General features: G+C 39.6%; 1 protein-coding gene across 1 annotated transcript in view; it reads right to left on the bottom strand.

Annotated features, from left to right (window-relative positions):
• The window catches only part of MOB2 (MOB kinase activator 2), a 108,235-nt gene extending 83,137 nt beyond the window's left edge, over positions 1-25,098 (bottom strand). Inside the window, exon 1 of the mRNA XM_062495233.1 lies at positions 24,966-25,098. Coding sequence (XP_062351217.1) covers positions 24,966-24,982 — 17 coding nt within the window. The 5' untranslated portion in view covers positions 24,983-25,098. The remainder of the gene's footprint in view (positions 1-24,965) is intronic.
• Positions 25,099-25,569: the final 471 nt, after the last annotated feature.

The raw sequence follows: 25,569 nt of genomic DNA, 5'->3' as shown, positions 1-25,569 counted from the left end.
GGGCAATTCATCTACTGTTCAGGAAGAGATGAATGTGTATTTCAGATCCTTAATATTGGTGGTGGCCTTCCTCTTAAAGAAACTCCTTAGTTGGAAATCACTTCTTTAGATAATGGAATCTTTCAAGTTATTTCTTTCTAAGTAACTGCAAAAACTGTTTGTAAAGATGCAGTAGTCCACAGCAGCAGGAAATCACCCTTGAAAAGGTCTGGTTGTGAATAATACATTTAGAACATGTATTACCTAACAGGCAAATGCATTACAGATTTAAAAGCCAATAAGTGAAATTGAAAGGGTTTTTTTGCAATGAAAATCAGGGCACTGTGTTTTTCTGGCAATGACTGAACACAAGTGACAAACTAGTTTTAAATACAAAGTTTGCTGTTATAGACCCCTTCACAGAAATGCATGTCCCAGACTTCTGCAGAAAAATTATTAATGAAAAATGTATTCATAGTTATCATGTTACCCCCGTAAAGAAACAATAAGAAACTCAAAGCCTGAGCAGCAACATAGATGGAAATCTAAGCTGAAGCCACAGGACCCAAGAGTGTCACATTTCTTTCCCCTTGACTCAGGCCTGGATATTCTAGGCAAAATAAACCCATGCAGGATTGTAAAGTAGACCTCTCTGACAAACCTGCTGCATCACTGCTGTTTTCAGAGGCTTTCTTGAAAATATGCTGTAAGGAAGATATCTAGCTACCCTAAAAAGTAAAGTAGTCAAAACATTGTTTAGAGGTCTCTATTGTAAATGCTGCCAGAACTCATTCAGCTTATTGTAATGCCAGATGTATCTTAAATTCGTGGTAATGTTTCACAGATAACTTAGAAACAAAATACAACAGTAGCTCTATTGCCAACTCTTGCTTACTTTTAAAAAGTGTATAAACAACCCAATCTGAATTGAAATAATTGTGTTTCAAAACATCATTCTCACTACTACTTTCACTTATTTATTGGACTACCACAATAGTTATTTCTTATTATCCAGTCAGTCAAAATATAAGCATTTTTGACAGTGTGGCTCAGTAAAAATATTACTTTTTTTTTTCCTATTTCAGGGAAAATACTCAATTTACAAAGTATAATTTTTTAGAAACCCATATAAAAACATCTGAATGGTAGAGAAACATCAAGCTTGCTTCTTCAAATGGTTTGCTGTTAATTTTTTTCTTTTAGCTAGAACCAAGAATGCTTGAATTCTTCATTATTATGCACAATACTCTTTCTGCAGATTAGGCTATTACCCAAGCAAAAATCTCCCTGTTGGACTGAAGAGTATGAAATGTACACAGAATACCATTTTTAAACATTTTCAATGTGATTTGCAAGATTCTTTCTAGCAGATGAAAACTAAGTTATTTTTCTGACTCCTGCTCTTTCTTTAGGCCTACAGCAGTGTTGCTGCAGCAGTAAATGTAGGTTATCAACCATCCCTGAGGTGCTGTGCTAGCAATTACTGCAGAACTTACACCCACAAAGTTTCTCCAAAATCAACAAGTGAGAGCAAAGCTCAAAGAGATAACTATATCCATACTGATCAATGGAAAACCACCTGTAACCAGTGTACCCCAGTCTTACACTAGGGAGGGAAGAGACACTGAAATTCAATCACAACCTAGAGTTACTGGTGGCACCCATTCCCTAATATTCAAGGTGTGCTGCATTTTCTGGTACTATGGTCTGTGTAGATAAAGTCATCCTCAGGAAAGAGCTAAACAAAACAAAACCAACAACCAAAAAAAAAAGTTAATTTGCCCCTGAGCCTCTCTCAATATTTATCATGTTTACCAACAGCTTAACAAGATGTGGACTAAGTACCTCAAGAATATCACCATATGTGAGTCCTTAAAATACCAGCAGTCCTCAGTAACTTTTGGAAAGTTACCATTTTAGAAATGGGCAGTGAAAGACAAAAGGGAGCTGGGGAGATGTATGTCAAGTCACCTGGTATGCTAATAGGCAAATTCAAAATAAAAATCCAGCTCTGTTGGAGTCCTAAACAAGCTCTCTGTAGAGACAGAAAGAAAACCTGAAATGCAATTGGTCACATCAAGAGCAGCTCCACTTGTTAAGCAAATAATTTTATTCCATGTTCACCAGCACTGCCCTCCCAGTCATAAAACACTTGCTAGAAATCATACTCCAGTTTTTATACTTCCATCTCTTGTGAGGAACAATTTCTTGTCAACCATCAGGAAGCCCTGAATTACCAGCCTGCATTCCACAGTGTAAAAACTGCATTGTAGAATTAGGTGAAGTAGTTTTCCATGTTTTTCCTAAAATTATTTCATCCCACAAACATGAACTATTCGAAAACAACATGTGACACTAATCACAGATTTTCCCTACTAGAAAGCTACAAAGCATCATTATCACATCCTTCAATTAAGGACGGGGTGTTCTACTTCCCTAACAGTGTCAGATTTTGCCCGATAAATAACTACAAGGCATCATTACTGCATCCTTTAGTTAAGGTTACAGGGGTTTGCTTCCTTAATGGTGACTAACCAAACAGTCCCTAAGCTACAGGAAAAGAGCACCATTCTCTCCTGCTACCTGCAGATTTGATTAATGGTAAGAGGCTGTTATTGTCATCAGTGCTACAGACAGCAAACTGCAAGACAAGTTCAGATAACTGCCTGGTCTTGCAAAAACCAGCACATTTCTTCTTCAGTCTGCCTTAATACATAAAATACTCAGATCCTAGTTAGGAATTTGAGAGTGCAGGTTTCTGCAGGAGTGCTACAAGACTCATTCACTTTAATTTTATCAGAAGGCAATATTGACCACCACAACTATATGTGTATATATAAACCACTCCATAAGTACAACCACCAGTCCCAAATGCTCCTGAGCAATAGCACTGGCATTTGCAACACCAGAAGCATTACGTCCCCACCCTTGAAAGCAGAAATCCAGCATTTCGCTGAGAACCAGAAGATGTGACTACAGAAAAATTACTCTTGTCAGGTGATGCCTGTGCTCTGTTCAGATGGGATACTGAGCTTTTCTGAGTGGCAAGGTATCCGAAAAAGAAAATATATCATCCTTAAGATGAAGATCCCACTAAAGTTTGTCTGATGGAAGAATATAACTTCTCCTTAGCAAAATGGTTGTGTAATTTTTGGAAGTACATAAAAACAGTTCTAATTGATGATGCACTGCTTTTTAAAGTTTGCTCCAGCTCCAACTGAATCACAAGTGGCATGGCTGAGAGCGCAGTATTTTCTGCTCTGCTGGGGTGGCCGGGGTCCAGGCCATCTGCGTGGAATGCAAGGCAGGACATTCCACCCTTCCGCCAGCATGTCCAGCGGTGCCAGCCGCTCCTGCAACCCGCCAAGGGGACGGGGAGGGATCTTCTTTTGTTTTCCTTATTTGTTTATTTGCTTTACTCTGGCAGCAGGCAAAGGGCTCTTCTCTTGCCAAGTTCATTACTATTGTAAAATGTTCCCAATTACACTGAGTAAAGCACTACAGTGAGGAGGGGAAAAAAACAACTTTAAAGTTTAATTGTAAACTACAGAACTTTTTAAGTCCAGCTCCCACCTGTTTCCTTGACTTTAGGAAACAGGTGGGAGTTGGATTTAGCATCTCTCCCAAGTGCTCAAATCCACACACTTCACTCATTCAAAATATTTCTTTCAAATTTTTCAATGTAGTTTTCTGTTAATCTAAAGAAGCATGCAAGTTCTACCAGCCTCTTAATTTACTGGTCTTCTACAACCCCCTGCCAAACAACTTCCAAAACTTCCAAGTTTTATGTTTAGATCTGGGACTATCAGCCATAGGTGATATAACTACTACTATTTTCCAAAGTGATGATCACTTCGTTTTTATCAATGTGAAAAGCATGTCTGTATCTTTTTGGCCCCCATTAACTTTCTCCCTCATCCCACAGATTTCTTGTCCCCCACTCACTGAGTACAGACACAAATTGTTGGTGGAGCACCTCAGAGTCTCCTAAAGATGACAGACTAATCAAGCAGCAATATTCCACTAGTGGCATAACAGATTCCAGAAAATCACAATCTTTTTCTCAGTGGCACCACAGTCTAAGTTAGCTTTTTTTTTGTATGACTCTACTCTGAGGGAGTAAAAAGTGCTACTTAAAAGACAAGACTACAACCTCCCGTTTTCTCACGCTGAACATCAAGTTGACTTTCACAGCCATACACAGTATATGCATAGAACAAGTTCTTTCTCATGTACAACTCAGTTGTTCTGTGTCTAGTCTGCAATTCCAATGTTACATGTTTGCCTTTGAAGAGGTTTTATTTACTGACTTGTCTCTTATGCCTAATTATCAGTCCCAAAATTCATCCATCATTCTCCCACTTCTCAGATCATTCAGTACAATATCAGCCAGGTGTAAGCTGCAAAAGACAGGGGACCTTCCTCTCCAAGAAGGAGGAATCCATTCCCGAGTAGTAACTAGCTCTCCAAGCACAGCACAGAAGTACCCAGTACCATACAGAACAGAACTGCACTCTGACATGCAGGAGCAAGGCTGTCCCTTCCAAGATAAAGACAATCAAACAAATAATAGCACTTGTTTGAAAGGCATTATTTCCAAGCCCCTTCTGCACAGTTGGAGAGCAAAGCATTTGCTTCATATATTAAAAATAGGTAGAAGACATGAGCATAGCAATAATTATTATGTACTACAAGAGTGCTGAATATCCTACAAAAACCCTCTGTTTCTCCAAATATATGAAGTTCCAGCAGCCAAGAATTAAGTCCAGAAGTCTCTGGACTTAAGTCTCATTGTTCTTTCACCATGAAAAGAATTCACAGTTACACTTCAATACAAAAGGAAGCAGTAAGATCAGCAAATCCTTACTGCAAACGCTTAATCAATACCCACTTAGGAAATAGGATGAGAGAAGCAGAAGAATAGGAATAGCATTAAAAGCAAACACAAGTCCACCACTTCCTGAAATTAAACAAAAGGCACCAAAACTAACCAGGCTGCTGCAGGCCCTCCTGTGCCCAGCTCATACCTGCTGTGTAGCTCCTGCCCACAAAACACACCAGACATGAGCGTTTCAAAGATTGAACGTTACCCTTTCATGAGATGTTCCCACATTTCTTAGCAGGAGAGGAGCAAGAAAATGGACTGCTGTCTAAATCTGTTTACCTAAAATAAGCCATCCTTACTTCAACACTCCCTCCCTACCCCAAGGGATTTAAGAAGCATGCACTGCCATGATCTGACAAGATCCAATAAACTGGACAGCCTCCCTCTCGCCTGCACAAGGACACAGCTGCTCTGATGCCTCATCTAGGCTCGTGTGTCCAAATGTTGCCTGTACCAGCTCAGCCACATCTTTATTTCAGCAGCAAGTGTTACACATTCCTCTAATCAAGGCTGCAGTTAGACCCACAGGCAGATAACCAAATCCTGAAGGCTTCTTTTCTCACACAAAAAGATCAGTAGAGCTTATGCACTGCCCCTTTCCAGCTCGTCTCCCTCTCTCTCTTAACAGTAGCTCTGCTAAAACTTGATACACTTCCCAAGCAAAACTGTCACCAGCTAATCTCTTAAAGCCACCAGCACTCTCCCCCTCCTCCCAAATGGATCCATCCACAGAACAAAACCAGCTGCTCCTGATAAACATACATGACTGCATTTCACAATACACTGGAGACCTCTAAAGCACTGTGTCTGAGCACAGTCCTGTAACAAGTGTATTAAGACACTGCCTCTTGCATCCTGGAAGCACAAATATTATTGGAAAAATGTGCTCAAAATCAGAATTTTTAAGCGTGAACTGAGTCACAAGGAATGTACTCTGAATGGCAGCTAGGTAAATTCAGGGTGAACAGAATTAGTCATCTTCAGTGAGTCATACAAAACAGTACAATTTGCAAAGAAAGCAAATTAAGAACATTCTGTTATAATTGATTTCAGTCAAGAACTTCATGTCATTTCATAGTAAGTGCATTTTTTTTTTTTTGCAAGTTACACGCTAGATTTTTACATACCAAAACATCTGGCTGAGCATGCCAAATAGACAGTATGTGATGCACATCCTACTTGTTAACCTCCCTCTGGTGCCCTGGCCAGCACAAGTTTACCATCTGTGGTATACTAACAGAGGGAACACATTTATCATTATTCTTCTATAATCACATATTCAATAAACAGGATTTCAGACCTAACAGCTGCACCCAGCAATGGGCAGTGCATTATATCTAAGTCAGTCCTTTATCAAAAGATTACATGTGACTATCCACAAAGGGAATCCATCTCTGTTCCCAGGATACACAGCATCCCAGAGTACCAAATGTTATGTCAGCAGAAAAAAAAAACAGCAAAAGACAGGCATAACTTGGAGTTGAGTTGTTTGCTGGCTGTTACAATAGAGGGTGACAGAATACAAAAGAAATTACACAGAATGACTCCAATTCGCATTCACTTTGCTGTGGCAAAGCAACTTGCATATAAAAGAGAGCCAGTCTAATTTTAGCAGAAAATACGCTGATGTACAAACTATTCTTCAAACAATGATAATCAAGTTAGAAAGGCTAAGTCTCAGTCAAAAACTACATCTGTGGGAAGTGTACTAAAGCATCTGTTGAAGCATATTAACCACATTAGCATTCCCCACCACCCCATAAAAGCACACAAGTACATACAAACCATCACTACAAACCCTCATGAAATCTGCAGCAATTAAACAGTATAACCAGCTATCTGACATGCAGCTTGTTTCTGCAACTGCCATGGCCCCTCTAATCTTCTGCTTACTGACTTTGCCATCCTGACTGATTATACTTTGATATCAGATTTAAAGTGACTTTTCTCCCACCAAACAGAAGCATGTTCTGTCAGTGACATCTCTGGCTTCACAGTTGTAGCAAATGAAGAACAACTTCATAGACATTGGAACAATTATTTCTCAGAGGATATATTACTTAACTGAAAATGGATTATTTTAGCCTGTTATACAGAAAAAAGGTTTTATCTTGTCTAGCACACAACAAGTTTCCATAGCACCTAATTACACAGTTCCACTAATAGATCAAGTCAGCAAACTGTCACTACCACCATTAAAATTGATCACACTCCCCACTCTATCACTGCAATCTTGCCTTTGTGCCTCTCCCATGCAGAGATACTTGTGTAGCTGCACAGTGAATTGGACCAGGAATTGATCCCAACTGAAATAAAATGCTGTTTTCTTCCCATCAGTTTTAAGCTGCATCACTAGTAGCAGGATCCAATTCCCAAGCACACAAGCACTTGAGCTGGCAAAGAGAGAGGAATAAACAGCTCCAAGAGTGAGAGGAGGGCACTTCTCTCAGCAGTCCTGAAGTGCTCAAGGAACTATGGCAAAAATTGCAGTGTCTTTGTGTGACAGCAAGATTTTTTTTTATAAGACATTGTGGTGCTTTTTGTAAAGACATCCTTCTCCTTGTAAAACCATACCTAAAGTTCAGTTCCACAGAAAATCTTCAAGGTTGCCTTTAGAGATTTTTCACTTGTTACTTCAGTTTCAGTTGTTTCAGATGCTTTCTCTCTTCTGGAGAGAAAGTAAAGCATATGTATTAGAAAATTGTGTATGTGTAGTGAGCAGAAGATACCAAATTAGATATTTATGCCAAATTTGAAAAAATTAGGAAGTTCTAAAGCTCTTTTCACCTCTCTTCTCACCTTTTCCAGAAGAGAAGGTTTGAAAATCAGGAAGGATCACAGTAGAAGTGACTGGGCACAACTTCTGGCTGAGGCTCTTCCAGCCCAGGACTGTGGGCTATTGAAGGAATGGTGGTACCAACATTTTTGCTGGATGGCCCATTATTGCAAATGGCAAAACAAATATATGCTTGTTTTGTCTGGCTGTTTCCTCTGGAAGAGGAAAATTCTCCTTCTCCTCATTTCCCACTCTCAACCCATTTCCCACTTCTCAATATTATGAAAGCAATTTAATGTTTTTGTGTTTTCAACTCCATATTGAGAAGTCCACATTTACCTCATCCAGTCTCAGTCATGAAGAGTAGCAACACATTTGTTAGATGGCTTTTTTCCTGCCCAGCTGCATGGATACTAAGAGAGGGAAAAGCCATGTACACAAGACAGATTTTTATTGATGTTGATTTCATGCTATAATTTTATACTTTTCATACTTCAGTGTGCTAATGTTTTGTTCAAAATAAATCTCAATGATACAAAATTATGAACTAAACCTAGCATTTAATTTTCCAAATAGTACTTGCACATTCTGCATTTTTATACATATGCTAATACCTACTAATTAGTATCATAACAAAGACTTTAAAGATAGGAATTAGGGAGAAGAACTTTCCAAACCAAAATTGATTCGTTATATGACAAAACAAACATTAGAACCATTTCTTCTGCATAATATGCAAAATATTCTTACAATAAGAGAACTAGAGGAGACTTCCAATAGGGAAAAAATAAAATTAAAACCCTACATGCTATAAATTTGTCTTTTCATTATGTTCAGCCTCAAACACTGCTAAAAATTATCATCTATATTTTATCATGGTTTAATAAAAAGAGATAGCACAGTTTCTGTGTCTATAAGACTAGATACAAAGTCTAGGTACAGTATTAGAAATGGATGACAAACACTATGCAAAGACTTACTGATAAAACAAATAATTTAACCATCATATTGCAGTACCTGTTGCAAAAATTAGTCTTATTGTTTTAGAGCACTTAAAGGACCAGGGAAGCTTCTACACTCATGTGCTTTTTTACAAATATGAAGGCATATTTTACTTTTTATCAGCACTGTAACTACATTAGCTTAAGAGGCTGTTTCACAAAAGCCTACAAAAGATGAAGTAATATGATTTCATTGAATGGGAAGATCCTAATCAGTACCTTGTATTAGCAATTTAATACCAAAGACCACTGAGACAAGCCTAGAGGCTAACATCCATCATCTTTCTAGTAAAACTCCTTTGATACATTCTGAAAGCTCCTGCCTTTGTAATAAAAATAAAATTATATCAATCACTCTGCTTTTAGACTAAACCCATAAGCAAAATTATGCTCACTAGAAATATATTCATATATGTTGAAATCCTGAGAAGTATTTCAGCATGGCAGGCAAGGGGTGTCACAGTATTAGAACTGCAAATTATGTCATCTTTTAGCAAGTGACCAGCAACAGGCCACGCAGAAGTGCTTGGCAATGGCAGAGGGTTTGTTTTCACAGTAGTTAATTCTTACTTTATGGGTAATCCATCTCAGCTTTGCAGGTTTGCTTACCTCAGCAATCTGTTCCTTTGAAATAAGTAAAGGGAAAAGTTTCTGTTCCTGTTCCTGACTATTCTTTTCAGTGTTTGTGCGAGTTCATCTGCAGGAACACCGCTCCACAACGACAGTGTGAGCATTCCAACTGCTACCAGACTGATCACCTTTTTCTCACCTGAGAAAAGCCAACACAGACCCCCCAACAAACAAACAAAAAAACCCACCCTCCCAACAAACCCAAATCCTGAACTGCAATTTAGACTACCTAGATATCTGTAGTATGCAGAATGTTACTCAGAAAACGACAAGTCCATCCCTTATTTAAAAAGGCCTTGCTCATTTCTTACACCATGTGTTGTGCATGTTTCCCCTTGGTCACACACCAGTCAACACCCTGGTCACACACAGAAGATATCCTTGGAGCCATATTCTCAGTAGGAGCCCCACACTGAAGGAAATAACACTATTGGAAAACAGGATGTGCAGAAGAGATTTTTTTTTTCTTTTTGGTATACATATTCCCAACTTACATCTTCAAGGAATATATTGGCAAGGGGAGAACAATATCAAGCCAAGAGCTTTACATAACCAGCAAACAAATAAACCGTAAGAAGAGGATGGAACAACAAGATTATGCTCTGAATACTCTTGTCTAACTGGAAGGGAAAGCCAAGAAGCTCTGTAGGAAACACAAGCTAGAAGCAAACTGTCTTATTTTCTATTGCTTCTGTGTTTAAAAACATCCCCAGTATGCATAAATCAAGATGTCACTGGCAGTGAAAACAGAAGCCCGGCTTAACTCCATAGCTACAAGGCTCTGTTAATCCCTCTCTCACTAGGGACCCCAGCTTTCTTTTGTTCTCATATCAAGCTATGACCAAAAAAAGAAGGGGGGGGGGGGAGGGAAAATGCAATGACATAGGGAAGAAATTTGTATTCACTTGTCAGATGTTGGGTAAAAGTATCTCCCTCATAGTCACAGTAGTGACAATTAAAGCAAGCAGAGGCTACTGGGGCATACGTTCCATACTGGGACAATCATTCCAATTTTTTTGAACACATTTATTTACAACAGGACCCAAAAGACAGAACAGTCACAACTGTGGTCTAACATGGATCAACATAAAATAGCAACGTCATTACTTGAGAGCTTTTTAAAGATAATCAGTTTTCAGAAACACTCCTAGTTTGTGCTTATATCAGCTCTGTTTATTATTATTATTATTATTATTGCAAGGTGTAGTAAGAAATGCTGTCCTCAGTAAACATACTGGAAGGAGAAACTGGAACAATAAAAAGCAGCACTTCTCCCCTATAGAAAGAGAAGCTCCTGCTTTAGTACAGCCATGCTAAAAATCCAGACAGCTTTTCTGTTGGACAAGGTGTAACCCACTGAAGTCTGTCAGGGAGGTTACAAATGCTGCTGCCACAGTGCAGCTGAGGAAGCAGGCACTGCATGTTCAATCTTTTTTTTGTTTTCCTTCCACTCCCAGATGTGAACTACTTTCACAATTATTCAAAGAATTAATCAACTTCTTCAGTGGTTTGTTTTGGTAAAAGCTACACCTTCTAAAGAAAAGAGGACAAAAGAGACAGCACGTATAAAATCTGCACACCTTTTCATAATAAAGGCTCGTAAGAGCTGCTACACCTCATCTGCTCCACTGGCATAGGACAAGGTCATTCTTTAGATGATACAGGACTTAATCTTCTCCAAGATACTCTGGAGAATGCAATACCTGCATGAGTCAAGTTCTACTGTATTTTAAAGGAAATGGAACCTCACCAGAAAGTGCAGAGGAACAAGAGTCAGATGTTGGACACTGCAATACATACTTCAGTTATCTTTAGAACAGAGTTAGCTAAATCAATGTAAATTCTTGAGAAATCTACATGCACAATAACCTCTACACCATATTTTCATAACAATTTGACTTAAAACTTACTAAAGAAGGAAGCCAGGGGAGAGCAGTAGGTTTTCATAAGCCTAAAGTGCAAAAAGTTCCAAGGAATGTAAAAAGGTCATTTCCAGTCACTACACAAACCTGATTTATTCTCAGCATGAAAACAACAAATCACAGGTAGTATTTAACTGCTCAGGTACTTGCACTGGCTTAGTTATATATTAGTCCTTGCAATACCCAGCAGAATCATATCTTCTTCTTCCACATACTTAGTGTTTGTATGTCTCCTGATCAAGACTTTCATCCTCTATTTATACTACATAAATAAAGGTAGCTTTATTAAGATAGTGCCATAGAACTAATCTCAGAACTGGGAAACACAAAATGTATTTAGAACACATACTGAGATCTCTCTTGTGCACACACAACAACAACAAAATTGCATCAACAGGGAAAGCGCTCATCTAAAAAGAACCCAAATTATTATTCTTTTTATCACAGATCCTCACCCTAAGCATTCTGTCTGAACAAACTTCAATTTGGCATTTACATAATTTTAAATGGCAATTACATTTAGGGAAAGCACTTTCAACTTATGATCTTTTTATTTTCTATTTCGAGATGCTAAAGTAATTCCTACTAAAGGATTATAATTAACAAACTGGCTTAAGCTTTAATATTGTAGCGCATTATTTTGTTTTAATCACAAAAAATTACCAGACTGAAAACAATTCTTCAGATTGTGACAGAAGTTTACATAAATTTAAAAAGCTTAGGCTCAGAATAACCAAGAGGAATAAGCAAGTTCCAAGTATTTAAACTGTTCAGGAAGCACTGCAGATTCAAGACCACCAAGGCCAATGTACCATCTGGATTCTCTGAAAACACAAGTAGATATTTGTCTTTGAAAAAGACGTATAATAAGAAAAACAAACAAGTACAGGATAGAGAAACAACAGGAGATCAATAATACAACTCATATACCAACCAAGTGGCCTTATTTCCAAATTTGCATTCTGTTCTTGATGATGCTAAAACAGATTCTACCATAATTCTTTCCTCCTTCTGGGGAAGAAAGAGAAAAGAAGGCTTATTTTTACCTCTAGAAAACTAGAAAGAAAAGCAAGAGCGCCACCATGATTCAGTATTAATATCCTGGAATACTTAAAAGTCCATAGAATTTCAAATCTTCTTCCCTAATAACCATTTCCATCTTCTTCTCTCATTATCATTGCATTACCAAGATCATTAAAAGTTACTACAAAGATTAACATTTGTCAAATGACAGTCACAGTCCCAAAGGTGACATTTCAACAATGAACAGCAAATACCAGAAGAGTGACTTATGTCATCCTTCAGAATGACATACCATAATTCAGGGCCCCTAAACAAATGCAAGAATGAAATATGCTAACAAGACAGTTGACTTCATGAATAATAAATCTGAAAAAACTGACCATAGTCAAAAAGGTATAAACTAAAAAGAATGAAAAATAGGTATCAATTTCTTAATCTTTCTGTCAGACTCTTGGAAGTGAAAATGTTCAACTAGTACACAACTTAAAAATAATGAGGAAAGGTATTCCATGAGTACTTGAAGTTTTCCAAAAAGAAACACCAGGTTTTTTTCCAAGCTCAAACACCTAGTACATTTAGTACTTTTGTAAGAAGAAACAGATATTGAAAACGAGTGTTACAAGAGAGATTTTAGAAGGGAGTTACATTCTTGTCCTTCTGTAGCAATCAGATTTTTGTGAAACATTTCAACTTCCTGTTCATGAAAAGGGGAGGTATTTGCAAACAGATTAGGCTTGACTGTGCTGTTAAGCAAACATGTTCTGAATATCTACCTCTGCATCTCACAACTATCATAATGCAAAACACAGCCTACCAAGACCAGTATTCCATTCTGATAGTACCCGACACCGTAATGATTCAGAAGACTCCATAGATCTCTGGAAATGCAGCTAATTGCCCAACACCATATCCCAAGAGAAATTTGTTCCCAACTGACTGCTCAGCTTTGATGCAAGGATTGAAAACCAGCATTATTCTTGCTAGCACTCTTGCTAATGTCATTAATCTTTACAGAACCATATTATTTACCTTATTGAACCATAAAATTTAAATCCTCAGCTCAACTATGGGCTGTACACAAAAATTATTCTTATTTATCATTATTCCAACCTTCTAGCATCAAGCAATACACCAAAATTGTTCTTTATTGTCAAAGTATGCTGGCAAGTCAATTGTCTTTAAACCCACTTTCGCCTTATTGCCCCCCCCCCCCCCCCCATTTTTGAACTTGCTGTTGCTTTTCCACATGATGAAGCAGAAAAAGTATTTACTGAAACCCAGCTAACCTGAAACTCTTCTGGGTTTGATTTTGTAACAAGAGCATACTGGAGAACTCATTCTTTCTTTGAAGGTCTGAGTGCCTGCTGTGAAACTCACATTGTCGTTTTACTACCAAACTCCAAAAAACTGGCGCAAAAAAAAGCAAATACAGAATGAGATTAAAAAGTAACAGTTTCATGTTAGTAGCTGGCTGTCACTCTAGAATAATATTTGTTTTAGGAACCATGAGTTAATGAGTAGCCCGTGGCTATATGATAACCATTGTCTCCCTTGGAGATTAGACTCCTTTTTTAGACAGGTTTATCACGCAGTATTTTTACTTCATGTCCTGTGCACTCCACCCACACCACTAGTCTCCAGGGATCTTAGAGAAACGAGTCATGGGGAGAATTCCTGTAAGCAGGAACATTATGACTTTCAGTGGGAACATGGATCCAGTTTGCATTACTTATTCCCACAGCTCTCGAGTTCTGCTTTACTTTATTTTATTTTTTTTTACATCTAACAAGTCCATATACTTTGGCATATACCAGCAAGAGGATAAAGGGACAGTTGATTTTACTTAGACTCTTTCAGAAACTTCATATTTAAAACATCCTGTGGTAACAATGCATTATTTTTCATCCAAAAATATACCAAATCTAGGATGTATTATCCTTCTTATTTTAAAGAATACTGATCAATCTACTCCATTGTTTGGTCAGCAGTACCAAACAGTTTGAATCAACTTTCTCTCTGTAGAGCTACTGGAACTTTGTGTCATTTTAAAAAAGCTTAAGATAATTCCACCATTCACTAACCTTTAAGAGGAATAGGGAAAAAAAAACAAAACAAGAACATCTTCCTATTTCACTTTGCTAGGAACAAAAAGCTCTGTGTGGTTTTGGTTCGTACTTGCAGTCTGGCTCCCCCATCACAACAGCCCTTTAACCTTCTCCACAGTTCCATAGCTTGACTATGTCCAGCTTGGCTTCTACAGAAATTGATGGACACAGTAAGACCAGAAAACATGGAACAGTTACTGAACTCCAGTTTCAAAGGTAACAGTAGAGGACAAAATAGTGCACACAGTTACACATTTCAGCCTAATCACCTGGTAGCTGCAGGCCTCTACTTGCTAAATTGGAACATGTGACAAACCAGGCCAGAGACATTTATCAGGATGAACAATAAATCATTCCTTAGGTCAGGCATATACTGGAATTCCCCAGATCCAAGTTCTTCAGGCATTTGTTTTGACAGCTACAGTTCAATTACCAACAGCGATTGTACATAAGATACTATTGTGTGCCATATTAAAAAAAAAAAAAAAAAAAAAAAACCACAACCAAAAAACCGAGCTCTTAGTAATAATGGAAAATAATTATCATTCCTTTATTAAACCCAGACAGGAAATAATGATGTCTGCTAGCAAAGTTTTATTACATGTATAAACACTATCCTTATTCCCATATTTGCTTCCTCTTTGCTCAAAAATCTATTTGCTTAGACAGAAAGGCTGTTTCTAGCACTGGGGACTATCAGCCTGGTGATATCTTTCATGCACTCTCAGATTTGTTTTCCAAATTTTTGGGTTTTTTTCCTACTGTTTGTCATTGGAAGAGTGCTTTGGTACTCAGGAAGTCAAAGGAGTGAATTTGAATTGCATCTTTTGAAAATTGATGAAAACACACCAAGACCTTCATGGAAGTTGTCCTTCAGAAATTAAGCAACCTCCATGTCAGCTTAAATCATTATGCCTACTGAAATATTTAACACCTTTTATTTTACATTTTCATCTTCGTTCAGAAATACTGTAGATAGATGACACACCTAAACAAGGAGAACCAATGTTTTTAAATGTGTCACTCTATTATAATAAAGTTACTTCCTTCTCAAGAAATTCTTGCTAATTTTATTTTATAATAACACACCCCCATGTTTCAGGATAAAATGTTTAAACATAGGAATTCATAAGTGTACTAGGTACACTATTTCTTCTTTAATTATAGAATGGATTACAACTAAAAAACCAACCAACCAAAACAAAACTAAAACAAAACAAAAAAAAAACAAAACAGAAAGTGATTTTGTCCTGCAAGATAGTGGATTACACTGCACGTGTTTCATGAACTGCAGAAAATACTTCTTCATTAACAAGATGCCTCCTTGCCAGTATTCCCAAGGAGTCAGTGAGAGCTGGTAAGTCTTCATTGTACCTAAAACTAAGAGGAACTTGATTTAAACAGAAACATTGATTCTATTAACAATAATGAGAAAATACAAGTCTGTGAACATGTAAATAGTACCCTGCCCACTTAAAAAGTTAGACCACATATAGCAACAACTGCCTACATTTTAGTGGATGACTGTCCACATCCTGTCTGAAACAACCTTGGAAAAATATTTACAAACACACACACACACACACAAAAAAAACAAAACAAAACAAAACAAAAAAAAAAACCACTACCAGCTTATTACAGTACTGTGTGAAAACATAAAGGTCCCCTTTAAAAGGCAAACCAACAAACCAACCCCGTTACCTACAAACTTGCAGTTAAATACCTAAATGCTTGGTGCACTGCAAGCACATTCCCACAATCTCCCCTTTCTCAGATGAGTTTTCATAGCACTTGACTCCACTTGCTCAAGCCTCGACAAGCTCAAGTGACTCAGGCCAGTACCTTCATATTCATCAGGGTGGGGCAAGGGAGGAAAACCTCAGTACAGACACTCTGGAGTTATAAGAATGCAAATCACCAATTCAATATTTTGAATATCACCCATAACTCAAAGCTAAAACCTGGGATACACCAGACCACCTGGTAAAGAGCCCATCATATGCCTAATACAAAACATTCATAAATACATCAAAAATCCCCTGAAATTTCAGGTTCGTCTCCAAAAATTGCTCATCACCAATGGCACCACAATAATCAAGCAAAGAAGGGACACAGTAAGAACAACTGCTGTTAGATGCCCACCTAGGAATATTGTGGAAGAAAAAAGGTAAAAAAGGCACCATCTGGCTATAACAAAAAGGAGACAAGATCATAAGAACATCTGAACTGCAGTTAGCCCAGGCACCCCAAAAAGAAATTACAAGGGAACCAAGAAAGGCTGGCCCACAGAACAAAATAAAACAACACTGGAAAAAATTAGAGCCATCTGAGGATTTGCAGACCTTAGACCAAAACCTGCAAACACTTCCATTTCTAATCTCCTTCCCTTCCCAAATAACATTAAATAGCAAGACCAGTGCCCAAATATAGCTTTTTGAATGTAGGCTGGTCAGATCCTTAAAAAGGTACCAGTCCCCAGCTAAACCAGCAGGTGATATTTCTTCAGCTGACATGGAACTGTTCTATTTAACATGATTTTGTTCAGAACAATCTATTAACATAAACAAGAGATATAAGCATGCCCAGAGGCTTTTTATTTCTTTTCCAAGTACATTTGTTGGTCTAATAAAAGTTATTAGCCCTCACTACATACTCAGTTCCTTTTATATCTGACGGAAAGCAGGCATACACTAACACGACAGTAGACATGACAATCATGAAGGTTTTACAGACTGGAGTTCCAGCAACACCTGGATATCATCAGACTTAAAAAAAAACAACCAAACAAACAAAAAAACCCCAAACAAAAACAACAAAAAACCCAAAAGCTATTTATCATTTACCTGACACAAACATGAAACCATAGAGTTAATCCTGTAACCTGAGCCCATCTGCAAAGTAGACACCTCCTCAAAAAAAACATCCCCATCCAGTTTGGCATAACTTATTAAGAAGGAACAAAGCCTCTCCTGAGCAACTCCATGCTGATTCACGAAGAACCATGTAAAACAAAAGTTCTCTAAATGAGGAAATTCTAGACCAAAGTTTATGAACTGAAGCAGTGAGGAAAAAAAATGAGACACAAGATCACCTCTATGGAACCTGTTTCACACAACTTCTGTTCATTATGTGTAGATACTGGGAGAGTTCTCAGGTAAAGGTCCCAAGAATTTAGACATTTCAGTGCAGAAGAGGGACAACAGTGATCCAGTCACTGAACACTGATGATAAAAATATTGATGGACCACCTTTATAACCTAAGCAGTGCAGAAAGAAAGGGGAAAAGAAATTAAAAAGCATGCAGATATATTCTGAAGAGCTCAAGTTACCAAACCTGGATCATTCAAAGATACAGTTTTCTGCAGGCTTACATTCTAGCTTAATGGTTTTACTCTTCCAGTGTTCAGAGTAAGAAGGAATTTGATCTATGACAGTCATTCCTGTCTTGATTCCAGTTTAATTAATGTCATTCTTCAGAATATTGTATCTAAATTCTGGTTTGGGTTTTTTTTTTTGTGTGCGTATGTGTTCAATGCTCTTTTTCCACAATCAGGGACAGAGGGTGTGGATTGTGTGAAAAACTTCCACCTTGACCACTTGCTCTTGGCTGACAGAATAAAAGGAAATTAACTTTTGAGAAAACTGCCATATTTTCCCCTCCAGATGGTAAAATTATCACACTGTTCTTTAGGTATTTAGTTACATTCATCATTCTAGAAACAAAATTAAATTATTTAAAATTACTGCACACAGTCTCAGGAACAGGGAAGCTCCTAGACTGCAACTGTTTGAAGTGCCAGAACAAGGCCATGAAGCAACAGTTCTTCCTAAAGTAGTCTCACTAGCAGAAACACACATTAAAGTTGTTTGAGAGGTCAACAGTGATAGCAGAATATGCAGATCTGACAATAATGAGTTCAAACTAAAAATTGCAGTCTCTTATTAATTTTACTCTTTCAAGTATGCTTTCCCTGGGCCCACATCCAGCAGATGTAACAGATGGAAACTGCCAGTGAAATATGGCAATTTCATGTAGGCCACAATGCATGAACCAAGCTTCCTGAACACTCTCTTGAATCAGACTGCTGGATTCAGCCAGGCACCCAGAATACCACCTACCTTCACACTCACACCACAGCACAGCCAGCACTTCTCTCAGGTAGATGAAACATGACTTACAGCCAATTGCAAAGTCTGAGTTATTCATAAATATCCAGTCCACGAGGAGTGTATTTATAGTTTAGCCATAAACTGAATGTAACACTTAAGCGGCTGTGATACTGCAGCGATGCCACTGCCTGCTCCAGGATACCAGCCTAGTCATGGCATCTCCTATTTCAGAGATTCTGCAGGTCTTCCCAACATTCAAGCAGAAGGATACATCACCAGAAGATAGATCACTCATTATTTTCAGAGTAATTACCACTAATAATCACATTACCACATGATTCCATTCAGTTGATTTAAGTCCCTGCTGCCACCAAAGTAAGTGTTCCCTAAGCTTTCTGTTCTCACAAACACCATTGTGCTAGCAATATTATTCATGTGGCCACACAAACAGGCTGTAGGAACTCATTTAGCTGAAAACTAACCTGAGGAGAGGAAACAAGGCAGAAAAAAAGAAAAAGAAAGAAGATTTGTTTTCATTCAGATGAGCATCTTAACCTACCAGTCTTCCTGAATCCTGATGCTGCTGCAAAGGAGAAGAGGGTAACATGCAGAGACATGCAAGGAAGGAGTATTGCTACACTTTAAGAATATTCAACTCTTTTTCCAAGTAATAGTTCCTTTTTCTTTAAGGACCTTGAGAATTACCTGCTCTTCTTCTCCCTCAGCATACTGAGCAGAAGAAAAAAAGCGTTCTAATAAAATAAAACCAATATTCACGTGCACTGTACTCACCAAAGTAACTTACTGATAAATTCAGTGGTTTGCTAAAGTAACAAAGGTTTTAAAATGCAGGATTTATTTGGCATTTTCTCCAAGAAATCAATAATTAACTATACCAGGACACTTCAGGGAGCAAGGCTCTGCAGTTATTTGCAGCCTGTTCTGCACTACAAAAGAACAACCTTGGCAGTGACCATCTCAGTAATATAACAGAACACTTTCAGAACCAGGGAGACACAAGGGAACAACACACCTGGAAAATTTAAATTGTTCTCTTACAGTCATGACTCCTTTCTATAACTCTAATAGCCCTTGAAAATCACATTTCAAAGTAACAGCACATTTCCACTACTGTACTAATGAATATTATAAGTTAATATTTAAAGAAGATCTAATTTTACCTGCAGACAGCGTTTTGTAGTTGTTTCACAGTTAAGTTCTGGTTTAGCAGAGGAATTGCTCATGTCTGCTAATGTTTTGAAGTAATATCCAAGTCTCATCTGCAAGCAGTGACTGAAGTGCCAGTGGCTCACAGACAGACCTAGATTTATCTGGGGAGAACAACCTGGGACTCCACAGCAAATGTTACACCTATAAATAGAAGCAAATAAGGAGCATGTGAATATTTCCTGCCCAATGGGACCCTACATGTCTGGTTTACCCGTTCTGAATTATTTTCAGCTCCCTCAAAGTAGGGAAAATGGCATGTGAAGCCAAGAATCTACAGAGAATGGAATACAAGGGAAACACCTGTTGTGAGGTCAGTTGAAAAAAAGAACAAAGACACACACCATGCAAGCTGCGAAAGGTTGCAGCAGTTTCTAGAGAGAAGACTGCCTTATAAAGGCAGGAGACTTTCTTCATTGGAGATGACTAAAGGGAATAAAGAGGAAAGCAGTCCCTACAGCTACAGCCATCTGAAAAGTGTCCAGTGTTATTCCCTTCTTCCTTTTAATAGAAATATCTTCTATAACTAGGAAGTTTTGAGCAGTACCCAGAATAAAAATCATTACCTACATTTTATATAAAGGTCTGCTAGATAAAGGCAGGTTCAACTGTATGATGCACCAGCCAAACTAACAGCTAAGCTTGCTGGATGATTACTCATTACTCCCACTACAAGATGCACTCCTTACAATTAATGGACTTGATGATTCTTATGGCTTCCTTCCAACTTGAGATATCCTAGTGCACCCCATTCAAAAGCAACAAAAGCCTAGTCTAACAGGTGACAAACAGCATATTGGTTTTACTGACTCAGAACTAGAGCATTGGTGTGCTTTTTTCACATGTAGTCCTCAGCTGTTCTGGCTCAAAGTTAGCACTTCTCTGCATGACAATATTATTCTTATTTCACCATAGCTCATCTTGAACTGGACAGTGTCTTAATGCCTTATGGGGACATTTCTTAAAGACCCTTCCACAACTGCAGAATGGAAGACAATAAAACAGCAGTATGTATTACTTTTCTTCTAGCCTTTGAAATTACCACAGGGGTAATGAGGCAAAATCTTATATCCAAAACAAGTACAAAAACTGACAGCTTAAATTTAAGTCTCTGACAGTTATAGCTGAATAAAATAAATGCATGACATGCAAGTCTCCTCTATCAAACAAATCTAGCAGTGTGCTGACCTTGAGAAGTTCTCTTACACAGTTTTTAAAAAATCACCAGTATAGCATACACTCCAAAAGACTGAATTTGCATAGTTACTGTGTTATTTCACTACAACATACTTTCCAATGACCCATTCTGATGAGATGAAGACTATGCAAGGCAGCACATATATGCAGTGTTTATAATGGATTAACTGACATTACAAAGTAAAATTACAATCTGCAAGTGTGAGGTTTATTAGTTTCTATTAGACATTATTCAGTTTACAGCTGTAGCCACTTGCTCTGTCTTGCAGACCACAGATCACCTAACTAGACAGAAACAGTCTGTGCTGTCTTCAGGCACAAGTATCCTGACCAGAAGTTTGCTTCTTCTGCCATCTGTATTTTCCTTATCTTTCCAGGCCATTGCTTTGCTCTAATCATCCTCAAAGCTGAAGATGTGGAGTATGAGAAAAGGATAGCCTTCAATCATTTTTAGGCCCTTTTCTTCAAGTCACTAGCTCAACATATGAAAGAACAAATAACTGAGCAGGGGATGGTATGACTGCATGGATAACAAGAGCTAAAACTTAAATGGAGAAGAAATCCCTCTTGCAAACAGCTTCTCTCTTTATTACACATATATCCTAATAAATGCTGGGAGAAGGAGCTGTGAATCTTTGTCAAATCACTGTAAGCATCTCTCTCAGCTTCAATCAGTATAGTCTATTAACCTACTAAACTACGATGTTTATAGCACAGATGAAGCTCAAATTATGATTATGTTTAACAGGTAATAGTTTGCAAAATGCTTGTTTTCTCTCCTCCCTTATTACATAACAGCTCACCAAAACCACTACAGTACTCAGTACTCCTCTCCTATGAAAAGAAGCATTACAGCATCAGACAGCACTGCTGAAGATAAAACCATGTCAGGTTTATTAGCACCATTAATATGTTTTACTCCTATCAAATTACAGTATTTTAAAACAAGTTAAAAAGCAAGTTTCATAAGTGAAGGAGCAATGGCTGCCTTTGTTGCTAATTTGAACTTCAAGAGCAGATCAATGCTATTTGTAACAGAAAAGTTTGGAATCTCTTCCAAAGCAGGTAATATGGATCTCTGGCAAATGTTGTTGAGCAAAACAATTAAGCAACTGCTCTCCAGTCAAAATTACACTTAAAATATATGCTGTGTAAAACAAATAAGCTCAAAATGTTTTTTTTGTTTTTGTTTTTTAATGGAGATAATGCACAGAAGAAACCATAGAGTTTCACCAACATCAGTATTAATGCTGCATTCAGTGGAAGGGTCAAACATACTGATCAACCACAGAAAAAACTCTGGCTTTATTTTGGTGCTAAACTAAGAATCGTACTATACCAGCAGCTCATTCTTTTCAGCTTTCTTCCTTAGGACTTGACTGGATTTTGAAGCACTTGACTAAACAGAAGGCAGCACCCAGAGAGTTTTGCTGTGTGACCATGTAAACCTGTAGCTGTTTGTTAATCCCTAATAAATTCACTATTGTTTGTAAGCCTCCGCTTCCTTTTTTTTTTTTTTTTTTTTTTGTATACTAAGTACTCTGAGGTGATCAGAGACACTTGGGCTGCTGGTCATTGTGGTATGATTAGAACTTACCCTTCCCCCCACATTCCAAGGGACCACAAGAGAAAGGGAGGACCAGGAAGGAATAAAGCAGATCTCACTCTAAACATCTTTCAGATAAATGCGACACCAGCTCCAAGGGTTGAGATCTAGAACAGGAACAACTGCTATTGCTGCCTAATTTAACATACTTGCACTCAAAGTTTTATTTTCCAGTAACACAGAGTCAAAACACAGAGGGTGTTTCTCACACCAAAAAGTTAAGAAAGCACAGCCAATAAGGAGACATACATACATTCCCCCCTTCTGCAGGGGAAAGCTGAAACTGCAAACCACCACCCTCCCAAAGCACGAAGGAATAAGAAAGATCACAATGGTTTTATTAGTGAGGACACTTAGGAAAGAGACATCACCAAGAAGCAAACTAATACATTTTGTTTGCCAGAGGCATGGACGACAACTAATGTGTTACTGGGAGAAACCTGCTTTCCTATTATTATGCAGGTTTTTCATCAGCCCTGTCCTCCTCACATCAGAGACCCAAACACCTGAAGCTCCCACTGCAAGAAAGGCTGAGCAGGTGGCATTACCTCCAACTTCTGCCTGGGCAGGCAAATGTCCTCAGTTTCTTTGTCAAGAAGCAAGACGGATGTTTGCATTTACAAACACAGACGCTAACAGCAGGCATAACTTGGCCAGAAATAAGAATGGGTCCCCCAGAACTTCTAGCCTTTCCCAGTTCTTAATATCAATGCTCCCCCTTCCTGCTATAATCACATACAACCATTCCCTCGACATGTGCACAAATAGAACTAACAGCGTTTTAAGGGAGTAAAACATTAAGAACATCAGTGGGACAATACTGGGTTTGGTCAGGAGAGAACTTATCAGGAAATAGCTGAGAACAAGGGAGTAACACACAAATGACTCAGGATCCATTCCCATTACGATGGGGAAAACAGGCAAGTCTTTTCCACACACGGACGGACCCACCCACCCTGGGTAAAAAAAAGTACAGACCAAATGCCAATTTTTTTGTTGTGACTTCAAGAAGCCCAAATATTTTTCATAAGAAAACCACCATTCTAATATACTGAGAGTTTGGCTAAAATAAACCTTAATTCTTTTCTGCTTTACAATGTAATTAGCACAGAATAAGCACAGCTGATGTAGTGGGGCATGTAGTATTTTGAGTCATACAAGTAACTGGCATAAGTCCTGGGTTTGACCTTTTTTTTCTTTTTTTTTGTAATTACAGTGACACTATTTGACACCCCAGCTTTTCCTTTTACAAAGTCAATGTAACAGACCACCTGTGCTTTGTGGTTGTTACAAAACACATCAAAACAAGCTTGTCATTTCCATTTTCATGGACACTATGTAACAACAGAGTGCAGCCCTGTGACTTACAAGGCACAGGCTTGCAGTAAACGGCACCCAGACCCCTTCACATGCCACAAATACTGCCCTTCCACTGCTCAGCCTGCTGGAGGAAAAGCCAGCCATCAGAGTCTACCCCACAGATATTCAGCATTCCCTCCAGACTGAGTGAGGGGTCAGACTCACAGTACAACTTTGTATTGACAGCTGGTTCGAGAGTTGGATGCGACCCGTGCGAAGGCAAGTAACAAGAGCACTCTCAGCACCAAACAGATCAGCAGCAGACAAAAGGCAACCCTTCTAAACACACCACATCCGCCAACCGCGACAAAAGAGTTTACCTTCTGTTCTAGGCACACGAGTGTCAGAAAAAGGAGGCAACCTAGATGGCAAAGACCACATTCAGGAACTGCTGTGAAGAACAAACTAAGGGCAGCAGGTTGTCACTGCAGCACCAGTTTTTGCTGGAGCATAAACCAAGTGCTCATGCGATTTTGAAGCATAATTATTCACAGTTCACCTGAGCGCAGGTCGCTAGCACTATTCATGCAAGAAGCAACCGAAGAGTATCTCGTTCGGGATACTGGTAGCGTATCAGGTCACTCCCATCAACTGCATCTCCCTCTCCCGCACTGAGGCTTCCAGACCTAAAACTGCAGCAAACAGCTCTCTACTTTCTGTCTCTGTGTAATTAGCACTATTAATCCCAGGCTATCCAAGCCCCCTGGCGTGGCTCTGATTTGGCGTTAATCTCTGCCGAGGTCTCTTCTTCCTCCCCACAGAAAGCCATTTAAACCTTAGCACGCCTTTCGGTTTAGAGCGATGTTCTGTCGCAGGGGATTAGCCCCACACTGTACGGGTGGGAAGCACAGAGGGCTGCCACACCTGGCCCGCCTATACCGCAAAAAGGGAAGGAAAAGTTACTTTTCCAGAGAGCCAGCGCCCGGGACAAGACGAGGGCTGCCGCGCACCCCGGCGTGCCCGCGGGCGCAGGCGGCTCACCCAGGGACGCCCGGGGCTGGGCTGCATTCGCCCTCCCGCTCCCGCCGGCAGAACTGATTAGTCATTAGTGCCGCACGCGGGGCTCGGGCTGCCCGGCAGCGGGGCCGCCTCGGCCGGCCCGGCAGAGCTCCGGAGAGAGGGACGCAGAGCGGGGCCCCACTCACCCCATGAGCCAGTCCATGGCTGGGTCCCGCCGCGCCGGGAAGCTCCCGCGGCCGCCGACTCGCCGCTCACCGCCCGCTCATGGGGGCCGGGGCCGCTGGGCGCTCGGAGCTCCTCCCTCGGCCGCTGTGTCCGTCGGTCCCTGCCCCGGTCGGTCGGTCGGTCCCTCCCCGGCCGCGGGCGGGGCGGCCGCCGGGTGCCCCCCCCCCCCCCGCCCCGGGCTGACACTCGCGCACTGGCGCGGCCGGAAGTAAACACCGCACTGGCCAACCCGGAAGCGGCCCCGCGCCGCCCCGCCGCGCGGGGCACGCCGGGAGGTGTAGTCCGGCTCTCACCCCCGGGGGCTCCCCGGGCCAGGGACCGCCGGCGTCGCTCGGTCGCCGGACCTCAGTGCTCTAGTTCTTGCTAAGGCACGCCGTATCGGGGCCTCTGGGGCAGCGCTGGCAAGGCAAATTAATATGTTAATTAGAGACGGTGATGAGAACCTGGAATCTCCACGGGGTCAACAGGGTCTGACTCAAGACTATCCTGCAAAAATGACCAAACAGCTGCTGAAGGGATGATACCTATCCCCAGACAGCCCAACACCGCACTCCTTCAGATTTA

Source organism: Cinclus cinclus, chromosome 6 (assembly GCF_963662255.1).
Source record: "Cinclus cinclus chromosome 6, bCinCin1.1, whole genome shotgun sequence".
Classification (NCBI taxonomy): Eukaryota; Metazoa; Chordata; class Aves; order Passeriformes; family Cinclidae; genus Cinclus; species Cinclus cinclus.
The sequence above is the reverse complement of the archived record's forward strand: the minus strand, read 5'-3'. Positions and strand labels throughout refer to the sequence as shown.